Raw genomic sequence first — 22443 nt, 5'->3', positions numbered from 1 at the left:
AACAGTAGCAATACGTATCGAGATCTTCATAAAATTTGTGTTCGAAACGTTCATTTCTGTAAAAATTCTCTTTATTACTTTTAGTGTTTAATTTTTTTACTATTGAGATCATGCTATAACGGGTTTCGCTGCATTTTATAGACAGAAAATGTTGAATAAATCATGAAATCCATAGAAATACCGAGCCTTTTTAAAAAGTTTTGAATCCCAAAAAATTAAGGGTTTTTGTTAACCCGAGCCTTTAAGGGATTAATCCAGTGCATCACCTCGGCAATCAACTGCATGCAACTGTCTTTTCGTTAAGCATGAAGAGAGCTATTCGACCGCAATTGTAGGAACTGTTCTGGGGGTAGATACGCGTTTAGATATTATAGTAATTAATGCTGAGCTTTGAAAAGTGTTAATGGGTTTCGAACATCAGTCTCCCGTAATTTACTTTGTTTAAACATATTCGGAGCGATTCGCTACATTGGTCATATCGTTCATAGCATCATTAGAAACCTGCTATGACTATTTTCAAGCATGATGTTTGAACTCCACGTCGTAAAGTCAAATTCCAGAATGCACACATTCTTTAGGTTGTTTACACTTTTTAGTTTTAAGGATCTGATTGGTAAGAAAACGGTAAATACCGCCGCAACTCAGAACTTAAACTGGAACCACTTTTTGTAACATTCAACGTCCACAAATAGCGGATTTTTCTACGAGTCATCTTAGATGACGATTGTTTGTGGTTAAGTGGTGACACTGGTTTTTGACGTAAATGCTATCTGTTCCCTAGATGTTGCCGCAATTCTTAATTGCTGCATCGGAGGCGCAGTCTAACACAACTTTGGGAATGCCTTCAGCCTCACCACAACTTCGAAAATCTTTTTTATCTTGTCTGAATCCTCAATTCTTAGGATTTTTCATCGAAGTCTGCTCCAAGTATTGATTTTCTACAATTGCTCGGATTTTTTTTAAAGTATTTTCGATTTTTAATTTATCTTTATTTAACATCTTTTTGCTTTCAATTAGGTCATCGGTTTCTATTGTATTGTTATAGGTCTTATTTCTGCTGGTTCTCTCTGAGTTATACGGTCTTTCTGGACCTGAAGTGAGCTCTAGCGTAATTTATCATCAGTTATTGTAAGAAAGGATTGGTCGATTTGAAATTAGTTTTACTTTTTAAGATTACTATAAGGCCAACTCTAGACATGTCGTAATATATGCTATCCCTCAGTGATTATACCAGAGGAAAACAAAATTAAGCCCTTCTACGAAAGGCGTTAGTAAACTTGTTTAACACTGCTTCAAAGATTGTTAAGGTAGGAGATAAATACAATAATTCTGAATTATATATTTATCATATTTCTTATTACCCTATGGTTTACTGGAGGGTTTAATTGCGCCTGCATTCAGATTGCTTGCTTCAACTCACGCTCGACTCTTGGCTTCCTATATATTCAATCACACCGGTATTGAACGGTAAATTATTGCTACAAAACTTGCCAAAGAAGAGTCCACGGCACAACTAGGCTTACGTTAACCCCTCGCTAAATTTCGCGAACAGCAGGCTTAAAGCGTTGTTATTGATCCGATGTGAAATGCTATATACCATCGGTTATTGGCTATTCGGTATATTGCTCTAGGGATATATTGACTCGCGATGCCTGTACTACTTTTTATAAGTAAAGATAAGTGCAAGACGTTTTCTTTGTAGTAGTGAGTACGGCAGCCACTGCTACCATGCGAGTATTGTTCAGAGGGTAAGAGACGGTACTATTTGAATATGGTTACGATCTCTCTCGTTTTTAGCGCGAGTTGGACTGACATCGGCAGAAGGCTGATGCAGGTTACAGAATTCGCTACCTTTTAAATTACGGCCGCAATCGGCAGATGTGAACATGGAGCATCTCTGTGTATCTCCAGTTGGTAGATGAACACGTTATTAGAGCTATAGCGGGGACCAAAGAAGAAAGCTAGTAGATTTTAGCTGCTGATTGCTTTACTTCGTGACGGCCGTAATAAAAGTGGCATTTCATTTTCGTTGTTTTTTATGATTTGTTTAGGTAATCTTTACATATATTAAGGTATAGCTTATACTTCAACTGCATCTAGTGTGCATAAACTTTTCTTCAAACTCTTGCCTGTTTTGAACAACGAAACCAGTCTCTTTTGTGACAGTATTTTTCGCCACAAATAAATGTTTAATGAATGTTTTTGAATGCTTTACTGATATGCAAGGTTTTTACGATTTTTTGGCACGATACAATATCAAAGTTACTGCATGCAGGTTTCAGAAGCGGTTCGCTTTTACAAACTTCCTACTCGTCAGGAGCTAGATTCAGGTATCTTTTCCGACAACCTTGCTATTCTCTCGTATGATAGCAATTGCAACTGTTTGTTAGAGACTTCATATCGGCCAATTGACCTTTAGTTTAGGTTCTACATTGCAAAACTTCTTGATCATCTTTTATCTAATATTATTCCTACTGGCGAACTACTGGTAAGATTGTTTATACTCCACCGCGGTTTACACATTGGGACCTAACATTCCATGTTGTATTTTTCCTCATCCCTTTTTAACCCTATGCATGTAAAAACAAGTAGACTTTCATTGTTTCTAGTTGTTAGAATCTTGAATTCATTTTCATTCATCGTAAATACTCGTTAGAAGTGTGCGTGCATGCCGATAGTCCGTCTGAGTGTTCAGAACAGCAACTAATTTTAGTACTGAAATAATATATTCCGCGTAAAGCTCGGAGGTTTTTTCATCGACGATAAGTGGCTCGACAATCTTGTCAGTTGGTTGATGCTTAGCTTCTCTTGTTGTCACATAACTTGATAACGTATTGTCACAGAAATAAAAATAAGTGGTGTTTTCTGCTCAGTAAAGTAATGTAGGGATTTCCTTTCAAATCTAATTTTTTTTACTCTTGCTAGATTTTTCAACAATTCATTAAATATTGTATCAATAATAAATGTGTTGAATATCTACAATTACGATATATGACAATACAAGGCATCATAAATCGGTTTAGCTAGAATTTTTATGTAAGCTGCCAGAACAGCGGCTTCTCGACCAGCCTAATGAAGCACGTAATTTTTTAATATTCTTCAAATTATTGCATGGTTTTTAGAGCTGCTGAAGCAGTTACTGAAGTGTTACCTGAGATATAGCCTCACATTAGCGAATTTTGAATACACCTTATCTGGCTTCACGGTTCATTTCCGCAATGTTTCATCATGGGGCTGGAACGAATGCCTTTTAACACATCATCGGTAGCTCACCAACTCCAGAAACATAACATTTAAGAAACGTAACCGGAGCTCTTGTACTTTTGGCTGGGACACCTCAATAATTCATATCACTTACCTGTACCTAGTGTTTATTTAACCAAAGCTGAAATACAAAACAGCCTTTACATCCGGACAGGTGCGATTGTTTATACTTTGCACATTTATGTTCGCGCACTTATGTTCGAAACTAACTTTTTATACAATATGCCACTTTAAACGTAATCTGAACTGTCATATCTGTGCTACACTTGAGCATTATGTTGCAGTCTCTCGGTAATTCATGAGAAAATTCAAACAATGTCTTTTATAAAGCTCCTCTCTATGTTTAGAGTTTTATGTTTAGTAGCGCCGTTATACATTCTTCCGTCTATTTGGTTTGAACCTAGGCCACAATGTGTCCCTAATATTAACCAATACGTTAATTAATTAAATTAAGCCAATACGTTATCCACTAAGCTATCACGGGGATGTAAGCTCCTACAGGTACTCAAATTTTCCGTAGATATTAGGAGAGAAAGAATTAAATAGATAAGTCAAAATAAGATTTGAAAAAAAGAACTAAGATCCCCATACATGTTGGTAGCTATTTAAGTTAACAATTTAATTTACAACTTTAACATGTTTATATTGCTATTCATTGGTACTAACAATCATGCGAGGCAACATACCATTTGCTTTTAAGATAAGGAAGTACAATATTTTTTCTTGTAATACGCCTTGTCATAACTTTGTGGCATAGGAAAATATTTAGCCACAGTTTTATCTTCCATAACTTCACTAAAGAGCACTGAATGCATTTGTACGCAGATGGATGTTTGCATTTTCACAAATTCAACAAAAGGTCGGGTCGCTCATGAGGACATATCTATTCAGTATAGCTGCCTCAACCAACTATTGTCGTCACCTGCATCTTCCGAAAGAAGCCGCGCCATTCTTCTTGATCTGTTTTGGAATCAAACCCAACCAGTACACATGGAACGGCAAATAACGTGCAAAGCACTCAGCGGACGCCCTCGATGGATCAAGGTTTGTCTGTTGTTGGATTCTCCTCGAATGCCACCAGATTGAAACATTGACATTGCGATAAGCCATTATATGCCGACGTTACTGGACTTAATTTTGAGCTTTAAAAAGCGTAAATTTAACTCAACAAACATCTCAGTCACCATCATACTAGGTGCCCCTTGTTCAATAATCTATCACTTGATTAATGATATCATGTAACTCGTATCGGATTACAAAAATAATTAGAATTTAAAGGTGACTGCAAGACCATCTTCGCGTCCGTCTTAGGTAGCGTTGAACTTCACGCTAACTGGCCGCTAACTGGCCGTAAAAACTGCTTCCGTAAAAATGCCTTCTACTATATTTTTGATCGTCTATATTGACAGAAACTATCGGACCGCCCTGTTGCTCGAACGCTTATACAAAAGCCCTGGAAGATGTTGCGCCACTGAGGACCGGTGTCCGGAGTTCCGCTAAAACGGCTCTAGCGTAGCGACCTGATATAACAGTGTCGACGTTTAATAATATATTAATAATATTCAGTATCATTTAGGCATCGGTGCTAAAGATTAAGCCAATAACGAGAGCATAAAGTTTATATTATCGGTTTTTTGTAATACCTAGATTAAAAACCTAAATGGATTTCTTACGACCTTATGCAAAACGTAGGGCCGTTGCCAGGTGCTGCTAAAAACGACAAATAACTGATGCATTCGCGATGTTAACTTGAAGGATTCTCCCGAGATCTCGCATAATCCGACATCAATAAAAAGCACAACCTAATAAACGTTTCTTGTTGTAGCTCAAAATGGGGACGTTCCGTTTTACTGGAACGTTTTATTGGTGGCGCTGATTTCGTATTAAAATTGTTACTTTAATCGCTTAGTTTAGAAATGTGACTTACATATCTAAACCATGCCCACAATATTCCGATAATGTTAAATATGACGAGATACTGTATTAATTCTCAAAAGTGAAGGTAGCGGATTGACATTTTCTCGACGAAAAACCTTGCTCAATCTAATGCAGCTGCTTACACCTATGATTAATCGTAATTCTGAAAAATAACTACATAAAATTTTTAGGACTCAATCTGTCATTAATTGAGAAAGCGAAACTATAAGAAAAAACAATTCGTCCTTGTTCCCTGTAAGTTTGAGGATTTCTGTTCCTAAGTCTGTCTCCTGGTATCTGTAGTGCTGTTTTCAAGACCTTTTGGAGATAAGCGAAAACCAATTTATTCGTGAGTCTGATTTAAGATATTCTGGCCAGGTCTTAGAACCCAGCTATAATAAAAAAACACAACCTAAAAAACTTTTTTTGTACCAATTCAAGTGGGAATGCTGGATTTTACTAGAAACTTCGACCGGTGACGCTAATTATGTATTTACGGCAGATCCTCCGCTGTTGCGTAAAGTAAATTTATTAAATTTTTATCGTAGCATTGTAGATGACACTCCCTGCAGATGTATCAGTTCTTTTAAATAGATGAGGACGCCAACCAGGTACACAAGGATTATACGACGTTTTAGGCCTAATAATTTTAGCCATGAGTGTCTATAATTTTTTTATATAACGATTAACTGACGAAGATCGCTCAGCCTGCACACTGCCGGTTTTACTTTTTACGACATAGCACAGTCTTATTTAATAAAGACGTTATAATGAGGTATTAAGCAGCACGGCACAGGAGCGTTCTGCATATACTAGCTTTGCCACGCGTTGTGCAAAACAATCGTTTACGTCGTAAGTATGGTTATTTTTATAGACACACTAATACGATAATGTGTGTGCTATATACGACACCTTTAAGCGATTTGCAGGACCTCCAACCTACACGATTTATAAAAAAGTCCAGAGCACCTTACAATAGTGCATGCTCTTAAGATAAATGCACATAATACCTTTATGTTAACCACATCCGAAAACATGGAACCACCTTGGGATGGCGTTTTAGGACTAAAGGTGGAAAACAGAATCTTGTAGGAAAATAGTAGTATAAGATTGCGTAGCGTCTACGATGTGTTCGCGCAGTCAGTTACACGCGATTTAAGTTTAAAATCTTCAACTATTTTGCAAAATCCTTACATAACGATACGTAGATGGTCTTTCATTATCAATGGACTTAGATGAGACGTATTTCGCTGCTGATAATACTATCTTAGTTTGTCCTACGTGTAGTACAACACTACATGTTCGCTTGTTGGTTTTGATTGGAATGTTAGGAGAGTCAGCTATGGAAAAGGTTCCTTTCTGTCTTTTATGGAAATACAAGATATGAACCTCTGTACCATAAGACGTGCTTGGGTGCTCTTCATCATCTGTTCTATACGTTAAAGAGACTTCACCATGTGATTTAGTAAAAATCGAAAAATATTCGCGAGAGCATCATATATATTTTTAAAAATAACTGATGACAGGTGATCTATAGCAGAGTTTTGATTGAGACGTACAAGCTTTTTAAATACTAATTTAAGAGGTTGGTCAACTAGGAGCGTTCGATGGAACTTCGCCAAACGTGACATATCGAATTACGAATTTCTCAGTGTTATCTGCTACCAGAAAATGGGCAACATGAAGAAGCGATATCATCACAAATTTCGTTGCTTCTCAGCTTGCAGAAGAAATTCTACATTTTTGATATCAAACCTTGACTCCATAGGACATCGGAACAGATTGTTGTGTACAGTCCGGAAGAAGACTGCGAGCTGAGTAGAATTTAGGTTTTAGAAGTTCCTCGACCAATGTAAGTAGTTAAAGTATGGAAGTTTTATCAGAAACCGAAGCCGGTTTAAAAATTTCCAAGACTGCTCTTCGATTTTAAGAGACTATCATTTTGCACTACTTAGCGCGATACCAACATCATCGAAATTTTTCATAATAATTGATTCGTTCAGACCCAGGATTTTAATAGGAAATTTCAAGGGACATTGCCAACTGATTCGAAACAACAGAAGAAAGTGTATTCAAAACCAAACACTCAGGATCTTCCCAATCTCTGGAAACCTGATCAGATATTGCCTCTATTTCGGGCTTAGGAAAGGTATGTCTACAAAAAGATAAATGAGCTTTAGATACATTCTAGTAATTGATTATATGCGGCAGTGTTGCACGTAGTTTTTAAAATGTTGGAGTCAATACGTGAAACTTGGGGTTTTGTGTTTTAATTGGGCAAGTCTTAAATGATGGTTAAGACCTTCTTAGAGGGTCCTAACTATCATCTAAGGTCAAAGGTCTCGAGTTAGATGAGTATCTGCTTGTCTGCCAGTACTAGTTTATTGAATCCAGGGTACTGGGATAAAGAATTTCCGCTTGCACATCGATAGCAGTAATTGTCCGCAGCAATGAGTAAACATGCTGTTTGATAATAGAATTTAATAGTGATAGATCTTACTGTTCCGCTATCAGGTTAGTGAGACAATGAGGTCTCTTGCTTGTCAACCCTCTAACAAATTTTGAGGCTACGAATTGCTCCTGATGAGACAGAACCTTCCTCACCCTAATCAGTTCTACCATCGCCTGCTAACAGGCCGTTACATACCACAACAATCATAAGCAAAAATAGCAGCAAAAAGGATGGGGACATAAGAGAGCGGGGAGAACCGTCGACACAGCAGAAGAAGCTAATGGTCGGCATAGAGCAGAACGAGAGAAACAGCAAATTTTCAGGCAGAATGAGGCAGCAGAAGGCGCAAATAATCATTTGCGCTTTCTAGTTATCCCAAAAGGCGCTAAAAGCCGTAGGCAACATAAAAAAAACAACACAACAAGGCAAATATCGAGTGAATGAAGAAAGTTTTCGATGATTGTAATCATCTTCAAAGATAATACGGAAAGCTAAGGAAAATTAACTGACAAGCAATACACCGGCAGCAAGGGTTTCTTGAAAAAATGTCATCTATTTCAGGTAACTTCTTTTAGCGTCACTGGGAAACGTTGGCCTCGTAAAAAAAACTCATTACTGTTCATTAATTATGCAGAGTTTTGTTTGTTATAGCGTCAAATAACTATGGCTACGAAACGATGAAAACTCTAAACTTTTTAAAATTTATTTCATGAGTTCACAAGGCAGCATTCAACGCCGCCTATAAACTTTAAATTGTCCAGAATTGTGTGCTGTCGTTTAAGATTAAGAGCGCATGCTTCAAAGAAACACTTCTTAAATTCGGCACCTAACAACAGCCAAACTAGTATATTAAAGATTAACGGGCACACGCTATTGATTACGATAAACGATAAAGAAACGAAAAACGTGCAATGCTTAGCCAACGGCAGGTCATCCTTTTCAACATTATTTGGTCGATATGGACTCGAGGATTAAATCGGATCATTTATTTATACACATTTAACTTAATCAAAACTTCCTAAGACAGACTATATTTAAAGGACTCACTGAAGTCACTTCACTAAAAGCTAATAACCGGAAAAAAGAACCAGATTTAATCTAAAAAGTGTTTTAACTAGAAAAAAAAAATCTCCTCAGGGAATAACATGCGAAAAAATTGTTAACGCCTACCTGGTAAATAAGGAATAATAAGAAAGGGACTGCCACATGTATACTTTATGGACGCGACTACATGAGGATAACAAACTATGGTACATTTATGCAAGCTGAAATCCCTGTTGCAAACTCAGATCCGGAACTTCATAAATTAGAATTACTATATATGATTCATTTTACACGAAAAACGGTGAATTCTCGAAGAAAGGCGTAAATTAGGCCTACATTATACTACAAGGACGCGAATCCAAAACTCAGTAAATGTTCTCTCAAAGTAAGAAGGTTTATAAGAGTTACAAAGAGCGAACACCATGCAAACTAAGGTGTTACGTCACAATGCGTTGTTCCTTATAATGCCAAACCTTCTAAGGTCTGCCATTGCCACTTCAACGTTGAAATATGCTCATTGGTCAAACCAGTTGCGTTGCACTTGGAAGATGCATACTAAAAAGTGTATATAGAAAAAAAAGGAAAGCCACCGAGCTATTTTTTGAAGGTGAATAACGTCAAAACAATACCACAAAGGTTGACAGGTAGAAAAAAGTCAAGCGGTTACACGAATGCTAAGCTTCTGCTTTAATGAGAAATACTCGCTTATCAAACGACTCTATTTGTGCCTATCGCAGGAACAAATATTTTTTCAGAAAGGCATATTTACGTGACTAAATGGGAATAACGAAAAACTAATAAAGTTAACGGTATTCATGGGTTTTTCGTCGCAAAAACTTTGCTCTACATCGATGTACCCAAATTCCGGGCTATCTGGGTGAATAGCAACTGGAAAAGGGGAAGAGGGTCAAGAAGTTCTAGACTTTCCTAGTTACTATTAAAACAACATATTCCAAGCGTATCCACAAGCGAGGCTATATGTTGGGTAAAAATTTACCAGTTGCAACCCTTTATTCCGTACTATTAGTGGATTTACGTCCTTTGTTTCGCTAAAAATGCATAAAGTTTTCCTTACTACATTCAAGGAAGCTTGCATACATAAATAACTACTTCTCGAAGATCATTAAAACTATGAAGGATGTCAATCTATTCTAAAAATTATGTTAACGAAGGAAAAGCCTCCAACTCCTTGAAAATATAAAACCACTTCAAGAATGCGATGGTGCAAGACTATTGCTATAAAAACTGGCGCTTAAAACAACATAACTTCCTATCATTGACATTGATCGTAATATAGCTCTCAATAATATCAAAGTAAACTAAAGATTTTTACCAACAAGCTATAAAATTTTAATCCAATCGCACAATATCAATACCACGAAAAAGAAAATACCGAAATCCTACCGGAACTTTAATATAACATTAAATAAAATCGTAAATATCCGTGAGCCATTCATGACAAAGAAGACTGTACAATGATGTCTGTGATTATCTAAACAAAGGCGATATTCACCGCTGCTTTAGGAAAACTTTTTGACCCATTTAATCCTTAATAAGCTAAAGGAGCGTAGAAAAATAACTATTGCAGTAGCATCATCTAGCATCGGCTAAATTTTTACGCCCGAAGGCCGAATTACGTAGTCCCGATTCCAGCTTGGTGTTCACGCCAAAGAAGATACAGTACGTGAGATTCAAAAATTGTAGATGCACTTCGTATGACAGCACTCATTGCCTGAAGCGTTTTTTTCATGATTGGATAAAAGACATTCGAAACCGGTGATTAGGCGTCTTGTAATATATGCAAGAAAGATGAGCATCTCAAAGTTCTTTCACCTATATATAAAAGTGACTTTCGCTTGCTACCTGTGGACAAATAAAGTAACGAAGCTGATATTAAATATGCCTGTATCAAAAAATTAGACCTACAGGAGCAATTCGGAATATACAGTTCGACTACTAACATAGGACTTGACGAGGTTAACGTCGAATAACCGCAGTTTTCATTGGACATTAATGAATATAAATATTTAGGGAATTCTAGTTATGACACTATATTGCCCGAAAGCACTGTATTGGAACAAGATTCTACGGCACAATGTATAGTTTTCATCTATCCGTTAATATCTACTAAAAAATCCTATACACTTTTGCTAATTAATGCATATTTATTTCTGGTAATCAATGATTTCGAGATAAAACCGATAGTTGCATTCAACGATTCTCTACGAACTTTAACGGGTTCGATTTAATCACACGAATAACAGGAAATGTCGACGTGACACCGCTGACGCAGAACTTCTTGGTGTTCTTAAAATATTTGGGCTTTAACCACATAACTTGCAACAGCATAACTGGTAACTAAAAAGATTAGCTGATTATCCTAACGGTAAACTTATACTTTTGTAAACTTTGCAGCGATACAAGGATGATTGTTCATGATACGATTTAATAGAAAAAGCAGTACAAAATATCAAGTGAACCGAATGGTCCTTTTCATAGCTCACAAAACTGGTATATCAAACAAATTTTCGAATAATAAGTGGAGAGATATGAAAATAAAATGAAAATCTTAATATCGTAATCGTAAGTATGATAGGCTTTTTGCCTCTAAACAGGTAAAGTAAAATGTATTTATACGCAAAGTAAAGCCCGTGGATTCCTGTTGTATACTACTGAAACCCCATGACCACCTGTTTCCGCCTATCCGTCAAATTAAAAATCAACTATTAGTTGAGCTCCCTTACGGATATTTGAGAACAGATGCAGAAAAATGTAGTTAAGTAATAACAGGTTAAGTGCAACAGGGTAATTCCAACGGGATAACTGTTAATGTATACTTGACCTATAGCTTTCGTTAGTCGTGGTCAAATCAGATTAACTAAATTAATCAACAGCAAAACGGATGCGGGGCAAAGCCTGCAATTCGTCTAGTATACTATCAAAACTTCGCGTCAGTCTCTGTGTTCAATAGTGCCACCTAACTCGATCCTGCACAATGGTTGGATCGGCCTGGTTTTTCTTGGTTACTAGAATTTCATTTTTAGGGAAGTCGCGCGTAAAATGGATGAATAATTTATTCCCAGATAAGTTTTCCCTACGATAAAGCGTACTGTTAATTTGGGCAATTCGGTCGATAATTGTTATACATTTCTCGAAGGTTTACGTTAGTAATCTTTATAAAATGGCGTAACATTGAATCCAAAGTAAGAATTTGATTTTTCACATTTTTGCAATTTAGCCGTCTCATTCAATTCCTCATAATTTATGAAACATGAACCAGTCTTTCCGGTTTCTTTTCGCTGTAGAAAGCGTTGTTCTAATTTAATTTGCAAAGTGGTTGATAAAATCTCAATTATCTCAGCGTATGCGATTCATAAGTTTCGGTTGGATGCATAGGTTTTTTTCAATTTTTATTTATTGTTTTTCTAAATTATTCCGACGAATTCATGATTAGTTGAAATGGGAAACAGGACAAATGCAATAGGGTATTGAAATGATTATTACTGCCTGAGAATAACTGTAAAAAAAACACGAAGCCTAGGTTACATAAAGTCTTAGACTATAGGTTAATTTTGCATACACAAGTTGAGTAAACTATATGTAGCTTTATACTGGCAATTTCAAAGCCGAGCTAAGCTATTCCTTCAAGCAGTGTGATATATGCAATCCATTAACGGATTAAATAAAATAAATACATTTTCATAGGGAAGCCGAGTCATCGCTGAAACAGGGTAATAATAATAATAAATAACTGCACGAAACTAACGAGTCGCTAATTTAAAGTAAGAAATTCACTAGATCAAAGAAAAGTATTTAAAAATTGCAATCAGCTAGCAGAATTAATATAACAGAGTTTCAGGAAAATTTCAACAGAATTTTAGTAAAAATATGAACCTGGAATAGAGTAATAGCTCATGTTGGCGGTCGGGTGTAACACGAATAAAATATCAGAACAGGCTGATGAGGTAATTGCAGCGTGGCAACAGGATATTTAGACAATTATAATACACGAGTAATATACATGGGTAAAGGTAACTGCAACACCATAACTGTCCTGATCGATTTCAGCGAGTAAATTGGAATACACTTCCCCATACCGAAAGTGAATATTTCGGACCGAAAATAAGGAAAAACCGAATCTAACATTTGTGTCTTTTGTGTGCCAGTAGGGTAGATATTTGTTTTAAACTTTTAACATATCTCAATCGAGAAGTGGAAGCGGCTAATGAATACAAGCAATCCGTAAAATTGGTAAAAAAAAAATGTGGTCTTCATCACTAATGCACATCTCATTGAATGCATTGCCACGATAACAATGAAAAAGAAGCGTGCGGCCACTGCTAGCCCGAATCTCAGCGTTGGAGAAACTTCTGCTACAGAGAAATATGAAATACGAGGCATCATGACTACAAAAGAAAAATTAACTAATGACTACAAAAGAGTTGCTTGTATAATGCATCTGCTATTATACATCTGTTAAGAAATCCCATTTAAGCCTAGCAAAATTAATATCGGCTAGACCTCTTTTGGAGCAGGTTCTGGATACTTCACAAAAGGGTTGATTTCAAGTGCTTTCTCACACGGAGAATAGCCGAAGAAATCTTTTAAAAAATAATTGATAAAATAATATTCAGGGCTGGGAGACAAAGGTGATTCGCAGCAGACAGACAGATATTTAAGGTTATTTTTTATATTTAGGATTATGAGACATAGTGGATTTATTATTTCCTGCAGACTACTTTTAATTAAAAAACACTTGTATGTTTATGGTTTTGAAAATGATCGATAGAGCTGTTTATAGATTACAACGTTATTAACGATAACCCTCTTTTAAACATTTCCTCAGTTTTTCTTAGAAGTTGATATTTATATATCCCAGTATATATATATATATATGTGTCTTTATTTTTGATAAACTGCTCGAAGTGGTTTTTGGAGCTTAGAGTGAAACAAAATTTTATCCATTAAGGAGTTCTTTGGGGATCGGGAAATATGGAAATGCGTCGGAATTGCTTTTTGAATAAATGGCTTTTTGAAACAAAACACTCTAAGTTTCGAGAAGTCACTAAAGATATGTGAAGCCATGCGTTATTATGATGAACATCACGCTTCGCCTATTGACCATAGTGTGTCATATTGTTTGGATGCACTGCGTTAAACGGGCGTGCTGTTTTTAGTTGAGGAAACGTTCTACTGGTTTGGAAGAGGCTCATCTGGAAGAGCATTTTCCTGGAATCCCATAAAATGCATAGCCCTACACTCCTGGGATGGTCTTCAGCTTTAGCCTTCGTTTGAAAGGCATACCACGCTTTGACTTTGGTTTGCTCTTAGATACATTATTGTATATTGTATTCAAATTGATTAAATATTTGCCACGAAATTACGTGATAATCTAACACGATTAGCTTTTTTTTTTAAATTGATATTCCGATTATACGATCAACAATAGAATATGACTTACTAAATATTAGTGATTCTTAAACAGTTGTCTTTCTATTTAAGAATAGCTGTAATTAAATGGTTCTAATAGAATATGTTTCTTCCGTTTTTCAGACTGGAAACGGATGGGAGCTGACATGTGAACGACGAAGTATACTGAAAGCAAAACGACAGACTGAAATAGAAGACCTTCCTCTGCCAAGACACAACTCTCAACTAACAAACAAGGGCCGTGTTAGAGGAGATTTTGATGCAAGTACTGCGCCCTTTGCAGATACTCCGATTCCATTGGATACTCCCGTCACATCACACACGGAAAAATCGCCCACTTTGGTAGCAACTAGTCGCTTTCAAGTAATGGAAGAGGTACCTATAGATTAACTTGTTGTATTATGTCGTGAAACGTACACTTTGATAACTAATTGGGAGCTCCCAAAGAACATTTTCTGGTTACAAGTAGCCAATTATCCAAGATTATACATTCTAACCTATTGTTTTTCCAATCTGATTTTTGGGTTAAATGTATAGAATTCTATTTACAGTTTATATGTTTGAAATGCTTCAGCTAAACCAATGCATCCTCGCTAAACTGCGTACCAGTAATTCCAGAGCTGCGCTTAAGGAACTTGATAAAGCGCATCGACAGTGGCAGCTAAAACACTTGGTAAATAACTTATCGTTGCTTCGGCATGTTATTTTGTTAGGAACTTAATTGTTACGTTTTGTTTCATTCACCATTATATTAAACCATATTTTTATATTATCACATATTCCTATATTAAACAGCTTCCTTATATGGAACTCTATTTCAGCATGTACAGCATTTTTAATAGGAGATGAAATTAGATCTTTTCTCGTACAAACCAATAGAGCTTGCCCATTATGGTTTTCATTAAGCTCATCGCGTATATATGAACATTCTTATCGTTCTAATCTCTTACACTTTCGAACTGCACAAACTTTTCAGAGAGTCTCTGCACTTTGATTTGATTTATTGAGCTGCCAGTTAGTTCATACCACATCGCAAGCGGTGAACGCTCATTAAAACTTTTTTCGTGCTTATAAAGCACGGTGACCAAGAGAACTTCATTTCAAGCTGACGTTTATTCCCGTTTCTTTAAGAAGGTTGGGCTTCTTGCCTTTTTTTCGCAAATTGTGCTTGCTACAGGTTTCCTTGTTATCCCGATTACCGCCGGTGCAATCTGCATTGGGTTGTGACGCTATTTTCTATATATTAATACCCTTATATTTGGTCAAAATGGTTTTTTTTACAACTTCTAAATATACAAAATATTTCCCATGAAAAAAGTTCTGCAAAGATTAGAAAAGGTAATAACTGGGAGAAACGAAGCCGGCACTATAAAATACGCGAGGTAGAACACCTTATTAAACTCGTACAATTTTTAGCGAGTCAGTAAAGATATGTGACACTCGACGTTGTCATGGTAAGACATGACTCGTCTTTTGTTCGCCATAGTCAAGCGCATTTTTTGGATGCTTCGCCTTAAATGGTGAAAGTATTCACTGTACTGAGTCAACGTTTTGTTTGGGAGGAGCTCATAGAAAAGCAGTACCCTGCAGTTCCAGCACATGCACAGCATTACCTTCTTTGGACGTGGTCTAGCTTTAGCTCTTATTTAAAGAATAGCATCACGTTTTGTAGTCTGCCTTGCTTGACGTTATTGTAAATTTGCCACTTTTCATCGCCTGTCACCATCTTTGCAAGAAAAATGTTGTCCTTGTTTAATTTCGGATGATCAGCTGTACAAACACGATTCACAAGTGGGTAAATATATGAAAAATTGAGATATCTGCCCGACTGACGTCATCATTGTATGCTAGACGCTTTTGAACGGTCAATTTGAATGTTCTTGTATTTTCTGCAGTTTGAGGAAAGCTCCTTGTAGGTACATGGGTTCTATTGGATTACCGTCAAGATTTCAGCATCCTCATAGTTAAAAATTTGATTAATACATACGTTTTCTTTGCTGCGGAAGCCACGACCTCAAAGACAACTCTGACCGTGCAATCAGTCGCAGTATTAGCGTGGTCTGCATCGCTTCTAGTATATGACTTACTTCGTATCAACTTAGTGCACATGATTAGATAAAGGTAGACCTTTTCAAGCATGTCTCAGGTCATTATGCTTCAAAGACGCCGCTATTTATCAAAAAAGCTCAAACGAATGCACGACCTTATTGTTAGTTTATCCGGCATTATTATATATGTTTTAAATTAAATGACACCAAACCAGAATATTACCGGGGAATCTTAAGGGCAACGATAAAAAGTATGAGCAAATTTTATATACATTAATGCATCTTGTCGAATACAGAACAAAAAGGGCTACGTACCTGTATCTACATTCCAAATGTATTTTACGCATATTGTGTAACAAGGCTATAGATACTTTGTATAGTATGACTTTATAGTATTGCTGCAACATGATTGAATTTTTTGAGTTTTAACATACAAAGCATATAGCGTATCGTATGCAAATTGAAGCACAGTGTACACATGATTTCGCCAGGTATGTAAAATCTACAGATACCTAAAACGATAAACTCCAGTTAATTTTTGTAAAAATACTTGTAAAAAAAAGAGCTCTATAAAATTTTACCAAAAGTACGAAAATTGAAGTAACTATGTAGAACAAATTAAAGGTGTAGAATTGATTTCCCATACATTTTAAACAAGCACGAGCTGCAAATTGTCAAATGCGGCAGCATCTGCGGTCTGCCATAATGGAAAACCTCGTAATAAAGCAACACTTATTAAACATAAAAACTATATATATAAACGTCGGTTATGGTGATTGTTCGAGAATGTAATTTCCCTTAATGAGCTAATTTTTAGCTTGGCTATGTGAAAAACAAAATTGTTGCATTTAGACTTAGCAAACTTAAGGAGGAGTGTCGAGCAACCACCCTATTCACAAAAAGTCACTATAAACTTTGGCCTGCGGGTCTGAGATGTCACGAGGCCTCTTTTCTTCAAAAATATCCATAGAACCTCGACACCAGTTAATGGCATGGTTTATCATAACATGTGGCAAGCTTTTTTATAGACCAAAATTAGGATATTGATTGCAAACGAGCCTTTGTTTCAACAAGATAACGCAGCTTGTCACACGACGATCGAAACAAGCATTCTGCTTGAAGTCATAGTCCCATGCCGGCTGATTTCATCTTGCATCGGTGACATAAGGTCTCGATACTGTGATCTTTTTTGTGGGGCTATGTGAAGGAGAGAAATTTAAAGCAATGCCAAAAACAATCCGCGATCCGAAATACTATCTTCGTGTAGTGAATAGTAAAAAGCCGTAATTGAAAATGATGTTAAGTGCACCAAATTATGCAAGCGGCCTCCGGGGAGGACATTTGGCGGACATAGTTTTTTATGTATAGCACAGATTAAACCGCTAAACTGGGCCAACACAGAAAGAAAAATTCGCTTTTGGTTTTCATTCCGGAGGCACCTAAATATACTGCATATATATATATAAATATGCATTTAATTCACCCTATATGACCAAAATCATCAACAAGATCAAATAAAATAATACACAATATTCGTTCATTAAAACTTTAAAGGTCGTCTAATATTTGTAATAAAACTTTCTTACCTGTCTAAAAAGCACATTATTTATTGACATCAACTTTATAAGCTTAAAACTCGGAAAGGTCTCGTGTTCCGCTATGACACTAACAGCCTACCGTCATGCGGCCCGGGCCTTAGCTGTGCAGGCTGCCGTGGCAGACAGCTGAATCACTTAACTAAATATACTCCAGTCAACAAAAAAACGTTTGCTGGAATAAATAAGTAACACAAGCAGGGCAAAACGCACTGCAAGGATGTAAAAAGAAATAAATTGCTGTTAAATCCCCTTAAGATTCATTATTTTTTAAATACGCTCGAGTAATTAGCATTACAGATTCTGTCAAGACTAACAAGGTTTAATTGCATAGTGCCTTAAGGTCAGACATTAGCTCATTAAGTAATAACAGTCTGTTTAATTTTGTATTTATCTTTTGTGAAGCAGAAACTGTTTTACATAATTACCAAGCATTACGGAATTATTTTCCCTATTTTAGTAATTCAGGATTAATTTGTTGCGTTATTTTTACAGATCTGCTGGAATAAATTTAACAACGATGAAGGACAGGTTTTTATGAAGATGAGAAACCAACGATATCACAGTGTACCTTCTCTACTGCCTTCTCTTGAGAGCTGATTATTTGAAGACTATTGACGAAGTTTCCTTCTTTCCCCAAATCCATTACCGAACTACAATCTACTTCTCTGCACGCTTGGAATAAGTAGAGAAAACAAAAACGATTTCAAATACAATTTAGCATGTTGTACGCAATACAAAACCATTGTCTTGTTATTGCTTTGAAGCTTGTTTACATCAATTTTGTTATATTGGCAATAAATGCACAAAAAGTCCTCTTCTTTTTTGCCTGATGTTTCACTATATTTTAAGCAATGTAGAGATAATGTATTAGATTGAATTATGGTTATCATCTGTGGGTGTCCTACCTTGATCAGACAACTTAACGAATCCTTTAGTTGTAGAATTGTAGGTCCATGCGCTCGCCACAACCCTTTATTCAACCATTCCTTGACCAGAAGTATCTGTACAGATCGCTAGCCGCCGTCAAGTAGGCTGAGAATTTCACTTCTGCTTAGATACCAGCCCCGCTGTGCAAACATTGCCGCTAGAATTTTTCAACCCTCTATAAATTTAGCATTTTATCAAGTTTAAAAGATGTGCAGATTTTTAACCCAGTGAGCCGAATTGAACTTAATGAGACGGTAGAACTTGAATGCCGCCTTTCAGATCTTACAGTTAACTCTACCCTTCTCTTAGCTTTTCGTAATGCGTTCTCCACTACCAGTTTTCACACCCCGTTTTTCATCCTGTTACTTTTTATAATTTATAGTGGGTTTCTCGAAGACTTATTTGAAAGCTCACTATGTTGAATGAGTTCCACAAGTCATTTATTCACTATAGATAGGTGGGTTTCATGATCTACGATACGCTTTTTAACTGATAGCATACAATTATTTGGCTGTCGGTGTCAGGCTGCTTTCTAAAACCTCCTGCCCAAGGATGATGATGGGGAGGAACATGTCAGCCTGTGTTAGCTAGTGCAAATGGCTTCGCTACCGGATCGGTTACACGTGAGTGGTCTAGAGTTCCAAACGTAGCGTTCCAAAATATATATTAATCGCTGAAAACCGTTTTGGTTGAAGCGGATGCTATTGTTATTCCCCTTACTCTACAATATGTTTTTTCACAGAGATGCACACTCGCTACGAAGTAATTTTTTATGCACTGTCTCCATTACCGTAGAGTTGCACTATTATACACGCAGCACTTCTTGCATATCTTTTGCGAATTGTGTGACTTCAAAACCCTGCCTGACGAATAACTACGAAAGAACTAATTACATTAATTATATCCGCAACTGTTTATTTTTAAAACCTTGATTGCTTTAGTAACCCCGCTTGTGTTATCGGGGTTTTTTGGGAATTTGCTGAAATAAGTACGTTCCTTCCGGATAAACGAGAACGATGCCCAACGGCATTTGATGTCGAGACCCTTCTTAATACTTGTATTCAGGCTATTCAGAGCCATTTTTATACTTTTTGTATACCAAACATCTTATGAAGAGTATGACGTGTACTAAAGCACGTGCTAGAGTATAGTTTGTCAGCGATCTGAGGCCGTATTTGCTGGCATAATTAGATTTCTTCTCCTTTTGAGTCTAACATCCGGTATTGCCGTTTGGAATTCCATAGAAATGAAGTGTGTCTATACGCGGGTTCGAACTTAAATTTACAACTAGACCTAAAATTGAACCTAGAATTCTATCTCTTTTAAGCGTTTCCGTTTTTACTATTTCAACGTACTTTTTTCTTAGGGAATCTGAAACGAATGCCGTTCAGCAGATCTACTTTTAGCTAAAAGAGGTTCATATGCTTTTCTTTTACGATGCAACTGCGTATGCATGCATAAATGTCTACAATACATTTCAATTTCCGGAACTTACCGGCCAGTATTTTAATTGGGACAAGGCTTATTGTGCAAAAACTCGTGGACCTCAGAATTAGGTTTGTTAACTCATTGCGTTTACCGAATAAGTGAATTACATTCTAACTAGGCATTCGATCATCTGGAGTTGGATTCTCGGACTGCTTGCTTTGGAGCCCCTTCCTACATATATAAGCTTCTACGGTGCGCTTCATATATATATATATATATATATGTCCTTCTTTCGCCCTACTTAATTAATTACAGGCACCTGAAATAAATGTGAACCGCTCCACTGTCCGATCTTCCATGAGTGCTTTTATTACCAGAGATTTGTGAGAAATCATGCTGTTATCGCTGGCACAAGAATCCTAACGGACGCTACACAAGGCAGGGCTGGAATCCCCACCGCAATAACGCATTAACTGATGATCATTTTAAAGCCACTGTACTCTTAGATACCGGCACCTCGTCCCCGGTACCCACATGTCTTTAGGTCGGGAGCCAAACCTGCTTGAAGTGTGAGGCCTTTCTGGTAAATAGTTCCAGACAAAACAGCTCCGTATGAGCTCACCCATGCTAATGTCATAAAACTAGCAAAAGTGACAGATTGCACCGAATATTGTACGTTAGTTAAAAACAATAAAGGGCTAGGGGCTAAGTACGAAGGTCTAGCTTAAGTTATACTTCATCAAGCGCTGGTCACTCGATATACACAAAGTAAACAAATGCTTTTTTCCGGGTCTTATCAAGGTTGAACCACTGGGAAACCTGAACTTTTCCTTTAGAAAACGTTCTCGAAGGTCTCCTTAAACCTTTGCCCCGTGTCGGGCTTGTGGTCCTACCATAGCCGCGCAGCTTTTTTCGGGTACAGCCTAATTCTCCGCATTATTTGGTGCTCAAGCTATACGACGCTCTCGTCAATTTACTTTTTCGGTCTGCTGCAAACCTAAGCCACCCCGCTGCATCCAAGCCTTGGGTAACTTCCGCCAGGCTGCGGACGACTTTGACCATCCCATAACGCTACTACCAAGTTGGCACGTGTCAGTTGTTTCATTGTTGGTCGAACAAGACTAGATAAAAATCAAATATTACTTAAAGTTTAATCGTTATGCACTTGCAGTTCAGCATGTCTACTACCATTCTGACCGAATGAACCTAATTTCCCACAGACTCAAAAAAAATTTGATTTTCAAAAGGTAACGGTAATGTTTTTTATGCTAGCTAGGCCTACTGGAATCCCACTAGGGCCCTAACTATAATTGCAAATTCGAAAAAATGATCCAGAAATTCTACTGCTGATTGTTATTATCGTCCCTGTATAAATAGCACCCCAAACCGAAGTGGTATAAAATCTTGGTACAGATTTCTGTTTTTCAATTCGGTGTCTCCTTGCAACGAAACCCGTAGATGCAGTTATTGCGCAATAGGTAAGTGACAAAATGGACACCATATTAGATGTGAAGGAGTCTTGGGAATCTTGTTCAACACCTCGCTCTGTTTTTCACAGAGGCCCTGATTGAAAAGTAAATGCTTTTGCAGTTTGCGCTCATGAACTCTTATAGAGTCACAGCAAATAGTCTGAGGTTATAAACATCGATATTCCATTGAACTGTACTGCGGTACGATGTATTTCATTCTACGCCACATATTTGATAGTGACATCGTATTAAAAATATAAGCACAAAGAAAACGTCAGTACAGCCATTGATACGCCTTGGCTGGGATCGACCCGCAACGACGATTATCGTTGCGCATAATTTCAGTCTTCTCATGATTACAAAGATAAGCATTTTTCGTTTTAATTATTCCGAAATGGATAAAATGTACTGCAGGGAATACTGTACAATCCAAGCATTCTGTAGATGCATCAGGTATAAAACATTCTCTTTAGGAGCATGTGTTTGCGTGTTACCGGTCTACATGAAGCTTTCTCTATCCTACATGTATCCCTTTGGTATTATTGGTATATTGATAGTGTTTGTATTATAAAAATTGGCCAGGCATTTAATAGCCTGATGTTTCGGATCGTCATTACCGCCGTATCCTTCACCTCTGCAGTTCAAGTGGGCGCGTTCATAAATCAGGTTTTATTAGAGCAGTGCTCGCTCAATTTAGAAGGATCGCACTTCGATAGCTGCGTGACTCAAACTCAAATGCCTTGTTGTACAGGAGTTTTCTATAGGAAAAATTCTGTTGAGCCTTTGTCGGCTAATTGCGCGAATTCGAACACACAGCTTATGCAGAACTTGTTGACAATATCACAGTTCCCATAGTCTCAGACATC

The 22443-nt window shown here is 37.0% G+C and overlaps 1 protein-coding gene across 4 annotated transcripts in view; it reads left to right on the top strand.

Annotated features, from left to right (window-relative positions):
- LOC111244053 (uncharacterized) overlaps nt 1–18492 on the top strand; it is a 33702-nt gene extending 15210 nt beyond the window's left edge. For 3 of the 4 annotated variants that reach the window (XM_022790616.2, XM_022790611.2, XM_086979086.1), the window contains 4 exons: nt 4090–4308; nt 14231–14482; nt 14682–14780; nt 18246–18492. In XM_022790616.2, coding sequence (XP_022646351.1) covers nt 4090–4308; nt 14231–14482; nt 14682–14780; nt 18246–18350 — 675 coding nt within the window. In that variant the 3' untranslated portion in view covers nt 18351–18492. The remainder of the gene's footprint in view (nt 1–4089; nt 4309–14230; nt 14483–14681; nt 14781–18245) is intronic. The other variant, XM_022790617.2, reaches the window with a different exon arrangement.
- Nucleotides 18493–22443: the final 3951 nt, after the last annotated feature.

Source organism: Varroa destructor, unplaced genomic scaffold (assembly GCF_002443255.2).
Source record: "Varroa destructor unplaced genomic scaffold, Vdes_3.0 BEIS01000002.1, whole genome shotgun sequence".
Lineage (NCBI taxonomy): Eukaryota > Metazoa > Arthropoda > Arachnida > Mesostigmata > Varroidae > Varroa > Varroa destructor.
This window is presented reverse-complemented; position numbering and strand designations above follow the sequence as displayed.